The sequence below is a fragment of the Gavialis gangeticus genome, unplaced genomic scaffold (assembly GCF_001723915.1).
Source record: "Gavialis gangeticus isolate Ggan-Ray unplaced genomic scaffold, GavGan_comp1, whole genome shotgun sequence".
Classification (NCBI taxonomy): Eukaryota; Metazoa; Chordata; order Crocodylia; family Gavialidae; genus Gavialis; species Gavialis gangeticus.
The window spans coordinates 64,287,504-64,294,989 of record NW_017729024.1 but is presented as its reverse complement, the minus strand read 5'-3'; the positions used below and the strand labels follow the sequence as shown (position 1 = coordinate 64,294,989).

The 7,486-nt window shown below is 38.5% G+C and overlaps 1 protein-coding gene across 1 annotated transcript in view; it reads right to left on the bottom strand.

The window, feature by feature from the left end:
- Positions 1-403: 403 nt before the first annotated feature.
- The window catches only part of ERAP2 (endoplasmic reticulum aminopeptidase 2), a 59,602-nt gene continuing 52,519 nt past the window's right edge, over positions 404-7,486 (bottom strand). Inside the window, exons 10-14 of the mRNA XM_019517199.1 lie at positions 7,163-7,347; positions 3,903-4,064; positions 2,844-2,984; positions 1,718-1,799; positions 404-949 (exon numbers count right to left, since the gene is read on the bottom strand). Coding sequence (XP_019372744.1) covers positions 806-949; positions 1,718-1,799; positions 2,844-2,984; positions 3,903-4,064; positions 7,163-7,347 — 714 coding nt within the window. The 3' untranslated portion in view covers positions 404-805. The remainder of the gene's footprint in view (positions 950-1,717; positions 1,800-2,843; positions 2,985-3,902; positions 4,065-7,162; positions 7,348-7,486) is intronic.

Genomic DNA, 7,486 nt, shown 5'->3' with positions numbered 1-7,486 from the left:
TCTATTATTAATAAATTTAGTAATGGCTACAGATATCCAATCGAGATTAGGACCACTCTGAACTCTGTACAGTTATACAGTGATATCTGCTGACTAGATAAAACAGACAGAAGATGTGATGTTTGTGAGTCACCCAAAAAGTAATACAGCAGGTCATTGATAGAGCCAAGAAAAAATGTCACATCTCATAACTTCTGTTTAACAGACTCCATAGCCCCTCCGTCTAGGAAAAGTGCCATATTTATCTTATTTTCTAAATTCCTCAGGCTTCCCAATTAGATCTTTTAACTTAAGCTCAGAAAAAGAGAGGGAGAATTTTAACAAGTAGATTACTCATTTTTCCTGTGGCCAGAAGCCATAAGAGATCAAAATAATAATGTGTATGCACAACAGGACAAAAGAGCAGGAAAAAATATATATGTTCTCTATCCATGTAGCCATGCTAAACAGGGTTTGTAATCAAACGGCTGTTTACAGCATTGATCTATGACAAATGACTGAAGCAATTCACAGGCGCTCCCCTCAACAGATCAGGTTTCCAAACACTCCTTCACAATTTGGATTATTGAAAATTTTCCCATTTTTCTTCAGCTTTGTAGCACAGACATTTCATTTTGTCAACTCTGCTATCTATATAGCACAATAGAATGAGGATCAAATATATCTATTCAAATTCATACTGTATTCAAATGCAACTCACCAGTGGGAGGGAAAAGAAACATTTAACCCAAACTGAAATCCCCTTTAGTTTGGAGGGTGCTAGTAGACTAGACATGTACTCATCATCTCATATTCATGTCAAACCCTAAAGATTATTGAGAAGCCAGTTTCTTAAACTGCTGAGATTCTTCTCCAGCCATCTAATATTCTTTGTTATGGTTTCCAGCACAACTCGAGTGATTTTTAGCTGTGATCCTTGATTATTTAGAGACTTAAAGAAGATCTTCACCTGAAAAAGATGATAGTCATTAGTGTCTGAGGTCAAATTTTCCCTGCATTTAAACAGCTCTTAGGAAAACATAGGCCAAATAGCAGGAATTAGAAAGGCCAAAGTTGGTCACACTGATTGTGACTCTAAGAAACTCAGAGGTATCATACACCAGGCTTTTCCAGCAATCCCCTCCCTCCTTCAGTCAAGTACCCTCAAAGAGTAAAATAACATTGAATAAAATAACTAAAGTTGAATCAGCTTTAGATAAAAGCACCAAAAAGCCCCGCTAAAGCACCTGACCTATACAGACACTGGGCGAGCCAGGTCAAACTAACATGAAGCCTCTTCTGAGCATGCACTGCACTTGGTGCAAGGGTGTGCCGAGCTTAAAGTAAAGCAGTGTTTTGCGGGGGCAATGGGGGGCGGGGGTGTCATGTCTGTAAGCAGCCTAAATGAATAACAGAAGTATTAGTCTCTTCCCATACTAACAAAAAAGGATATATATTATAAAATGCAAGATTGACCTGTCAAAAATAATGCACTTACGGGGCTTTAAAAATTATCACACATAATAAACTATTTTGCAATGATTACTATCAACCTTTTCAAGTTATTAAAATGATTTCCAAATCTTTAATTCTTCTTTCCTTATTAATATCTCATCACTGAACTATTGAAAGATCACTGTCCTTTGACGGCTGTTCTGGGCAGTTAAGCCTTTTTATTTGTAAACTGAAGACAAAGGAATGTATACATTCACAATAGGTTTTAATAAAAGCTACAAACCTCTTCTAGTTCATCTCTGGATGAAAAGTGGGATGTAGTGCCAGAGATAATAGTTCGAATGGAGAAAGAAGCTAATTCAAACCTGTAAACAAGGAAGGGAAAAATAAACAGTAATAATACAAACCACACACAATAACAGAACTACATTCTATGGTGTTTTTATTATCTTTTTTCTAATAAGTATTTTTGTTTAAATTAGAGCAACACAGTCAAATTTAAAAAAATCCGCAGCCTTACCGAGCCCACAAATAACACAGGAGACTACTAAACCAAAAACATTTTTAAACCTAATTTGCTTTTCACTTTTTACGTTGTTTTAACCTTTTTCCAATTCTCTGAAGAATAACAGAAACAACTTAGTTTTTCAGAATGTCTCTATTCAGCTTCTTGCAGGGATACAAAGACTGGGCATGCTACAAGCACAGAACACATGCTTCCTCTGTGGTGAAGGCAGACAGTAGTCACCCCTTCTTCCCACATTCTTCACCTCCTACCACAAGTAGAATACAGGAAGACAACACCTTACATTCATTCGGATAGTTAATACTGGTTACAAGTGAATAAGAGATGTAGATGCATAATGAAGATGGGATTTCTTAAAATATGAACCCCATGAGCCACAAGGGCTAGATTTGGGTAGCTAAAGCAAAGTAGCCTCATCTTCAAAGAAACTGAGTTCCCACAGCTTCCTTTAACCTGAATAGGATTTATATGAAAGCTCACCACCTCTAAAAATCAGGCCTCTTTCATTTAAGGGTCCTAGTGCGGAATTAAGAGGGGAATGTTGACCATAGTTTCTATCTTGGAGGTTCATGGGTTTTTGTGCTTTCTTATAGATACAGATCACTTACATTAAAGGACAGGCCATCAAAATCAAAACAGCTTAGGATGTTTTCAGCATCCAAAGCTAATTGATTAAATAATGTATCTAGATTTATCTCCTTAGGACTTTGAAAGTTAGTTCTCTAGTGGTAAAAAACAGCATTTGGGGGCCTTCTTCTGTAAAAGTATTGAAATGGAATATAAAAATGTATTCCATTTCAACAGTAGAATAGTGATCCTTCTTTATCGTTATTTGAAGGCAGTTGCCAATAATGGCGGCTGAAGTAGACAAGCAGATACCAACTTTTCAAGAAGCTTTTTCCAGTTTTCTCTGACAAAATTCCAGGCAAGTCTCTGTCCCTCTGGGTTCCTGGCTATAGCATGAAGAAGAATTGCCAGATTCTGAGTCTTGATAACTTCACCTTCCATGCCTAGAGTAATTAGCCTGCAGAAATGAAAACAGGCAGTTTCAGTCTGTTTCTAGTCTGCCGGTAGCAGAGACTGTTAGACCACCACTCAATACACATTTCCTTCCAACAAAAGTACTACTAATAAAAGAGAAGCAGGAGAGATAAAACAGACAACAGTTCAGTGCTTGAAATATATCAGTTTTTAAGTCTGTTTTAATTGGGTGCTGCTACAGCATTTTTCATATATTACTACTGCTTTTTAGGAAAAATTCTTCATGATTCCAATGCAGTAATTTGCATAATACATTGTGTTATGTCAGGGCCCACAATGACCACTTAACATGAGCCACTACTATTTTTCAAAAGATGATTCCAGAACTGTTGCTGCTCAGTGATTTTGATATAAAATTTGTAGAGTGTACAGATAATTTGATTTATATTTTCTTTTGCTTTAACTACAGATCCTGCAAGCTGAACATGGAATGTGAAAAACATGCTAGCGTCTTGGGGTTATTTGTCCCCAGTTAAGATTCTTGTAGTCTGCAATCTACTAATGATATAAAATCCAGAACAAAATCCAGCTTCTCTCTTGGAGGAGTATTGGTTCTAAAGTGCTAATGGAAACTTTTTTGAGTCACCTAATTAACAAGACCTGACTCTGAACATAAACAGGGGTCAGATCTATGTGACTGCTTATCAGAATTGAACTATAAAAGTTTGTAATCTCTTTGTTGCATGATGGTCCTGTGGATTATCAACATCAGGCCAAGTTCTCTTGGAGTGTCAGCTCATTAATAAATTATTTAGGAAAATGATGAAGTAAATAAAAATAGAATTCCACATTTGAAATGTGTTACCAAGCTGCTGTTGGAGATTGTCATGCTTTCACAGCTCCTTGGAGAAGAAATGTGGTACTGTTTTGTTTAAAATAATTCAACAAAGACAATTCTTACTTTGCCAGTTTTTCATGATGCCTGCTTGTGGTCAAAGCATAGAGGATTTTGTTCTTTTCTGCATCCGAAACAGATAGACTATACTGCTTCAGTAGATAATTCCATCCTGCTCCCGTTTGTGCTCCAACTGAGTAAACTGTCTTTAAAAGATCTGTTGGAAGGCTGTGGCATTAAACAAAGGTAGGGAAAGAGAAGGAGGGTCAGATGATTTTAGACTTCTTAGTGCCTTCGCAGATGTGCAATACTATAGTCTCTCACAGACATATTCGATGTATTTATAGTATATAATGATTTTCCATATGTTTCACATGTCAGATGCCCTGACACTACATGGTCAATTCTAGTTCTGTGCCATTTGTCTAGCATTTTGTTTTGCATGCACCAGAAATTATGGTAACAAAGTCAGAACACTTCATATTTACTTCATGAAAACAACTGGGCCAAAATTAGAAGTGTTCTCTGACACATTGCAAAGAGTTTCCATGAAATTGATTTAATATGGATTTTGCAGAAAGATAAGAAAATGTACAGAATTTTGAGAATTTTAAATGGCACTATGAATATTTCACACTTCTTCAGTCGAGCCTTGTTGCCACCTAGTGTCATTTTTTAAAAAGCAGAAATGTGCTTTTTACTTTTACTCTGTGAATCTAGATATAACCAGAAAACAGCAAAGCTAAATGGAATCTAGGAGCTTCAGAAGCTGAGAAGGTCAGTTCAAATACAGTGATAAAAGAATAAGCTGAATCCCTCATGCTTGCTGCAGTTTCAAGCAGCTAGAAGCCCACTCTTTACTCAAGAAGTCCCAGATTATTTAATCTTCAACTTTCTACCATGTCCCTAACTTGTCTTTCTTGGACCCAGTCACGGGGAGCAAACCCTTCCAGTCACTGCTTGTGTGACTTTGAGTAGCTAGAATAAGAACTCAGGCTAGAACTTCCTGGTTTGTTAACAAGTGCGTGATATCATGTGGGAGGAGGAACAGTACACCAGTTCTTCAGCAGAGTGATGAATGATCTATAAACATGTGAGAAGACATGCATCATTTAAGAGGGACTGGAAATGTTATGGTGCACTATTTAAAGACAGTGACTAGCAGAGTCTGGGAATTGAAAAAGGTCAATAATAATACTTTGATTCCAAATACTATAGATCATGTACAAGGACCACTAGTCAGAAACTACCATAGTTACAAAATAAGGAATAATAGAAATGAATCTAGTTTGAAAAATAATCAAGGTGCAAAAAAATAAACCTCTCTGCTGTTTGAAACACTGCATCAACACTCTGGTCTTGCGGAATATTATTACAGTTCATCATATGTAACAACCGGGGCAAAATATAGACTATCCCAAAGCAAATAATGTAAATAAATGTTAAACAAGTTATTGATTCATCTATCTATGCACTCACCCGCCAGACAAAAGTCTGTTCACCTACTAAAACAGGGAAAGGTATTTCTTTGAATTGACAAGTGTAATATTATGAATATTTTCTTCATCAGTCATCATAGTGCAAATTAGTTATGCACTGATGCAAAGGGAGGTAGGGAAAGGAATTTCTTCTACTGGTACGGGTAAATGTCATGCTATATTAGCCAGGCATATATTTATGTAATTCCTAGACTGTAGATTTAGTTGTTACATTTACCATATTACTGATATTTTTCCTTCTAAATACTGCAGTAAATTCAAACATAAAAAAATAACCCTGGAAAGCTACACAAAGACAGTCCCATTTGCATTACACTTAATGGGTTGAGAACTATGCTGGACGTTATATTCCATTATGTATATGTATATGGAAGACCAGTGGTGTAATTAAGGTGGAGCCAATGGGGCAACCACCCCGGGCACTGAGCTGGGGGGAGGAGGGTCTGAAAAAAGTGGATGCTGCTGGCAGCTACACGATTGCAGCAGCAACTGGAAATCCCTACCGTCCCTGTGCCCCATGCACCCGCCTGAGTTCCTACGCTACTATTTGAGACTGATGTCACTACTGAGCTTACAGGCTCCTATACATGTGCAGGGAGCCGGCTCCAGTGCACTGGAAATCGAGCATGTTGGAGAGTATTGAATTAATCGAGTCTGCTACAGTGCAGAAATTAACGTGCCACAGCAGACTTAAGGGTCAAGTGTATCAGCATCCCTATGCTGAAAAATGGCAGCAGGTGCTTTGAACTAAAACTCATTTGGTGAGCTTTAGTTCAAAGCGCCCCACCACCATTTTTCAGAATGCTGATACCCGTGATGCTCAGGTGCTTTTAATTAGCGTGGCTCACTAATTGAAGCACACCCCCCACACCTCCAGAGTATGTGTAAAAATGCCCTTATTCTCCAAAGTGCGCAAGGAGTGTAACGGGACCTCTAACCCATATTACTCAGAGCAGCATTGCTATGAGGCTGTGAAGTGCAGTGGGTTCAAGCAACAGAGAAAAAGGGCTGAATGGCCCCAGTCTGCAAACCCCAAGCAACAGAATGCCAGGCCACTGGTTAGATAATTACCAACACCTATGCCCAGTTATGAGGAAAAAGAGTCAAGTAACTGGAAGGAGCTGGAGTCGGGGGCTGGAGTCCTGGCCTGGAGTTCATTCTGGCCCAGATCAAGGCCACACTCTGCTCTTCTGAGGCCAGCCACCCAGATTTATACAAATTTACCAGCCAGGCATGGCAGGTGAGGCAGGGCAGTAATCTGGTGAGACTAGATGAACAATGGGCTTTAAAGATAGGTCCCATTACAGGAGATTCTAGAGCCATGTCCATGTCCTTTGCTGTGGCCCAAAGAGATTGCGAAGGCTGCCATCTGGATAGCGTTTTGAGAAAAATAGTGGTACAGAGGACTTTTGTCCTGGAAGAGTGTCTCCTAGCATTGGGATACTAGCCATGTGGGAATAGGCTGGACAGCCACAACTGACTTTTAAATTTAATTTTTCTTGTAATGACAGTAAATGCATGTGGCTTTTTCAAGCAGTGGCCAATAACTATAATATGCCCTGCACTGGAAAAGCAGGAAATCAAGCCTAATAAGTAAATTAGTAGAAAGAAGAAAAAGAGTTGGATAGCTTTTCATATTAACAAACTTATTTTCCAATCTAATACACTGTTAGTCACACTAGAATACAAGATTATTCATTCCTTTTTCCATTTCAGATAGCAAAAGGTTTCCTATTTAACCATCCTGTAAAAGCCTGTGGTAGAAAAGAAAACTAAACATTTGGTTAAAAAAAAGCCTAAATGAAAGAAAGTACGCAAGCCATTTACTCTAAATTTCCACCAGATCCCATCCACTGGCTGAAAAGCTCATTTGCCTTCTGGATACAGGGAGAATAGCGCAGATCACAGGCGAGTAGCAGGAGATCAGAACGAAGCATTCTGTCAGAAATAGAGCCCTCATCACTCCAGGTCTGCCTGTCAATCACCGGCTTAAAATACCGCAGGATATACTTCTGCAGAGAGAATATAGCCCAGTTAGTCCTACTGCCACATGCTACACTCCTGCTTTGTAACCATACATATAGTTACACCAATTCTACAGTTGTAATTCCTTTGTTACAACTGTATTTCATAATCAGATGTCAAGCTCAT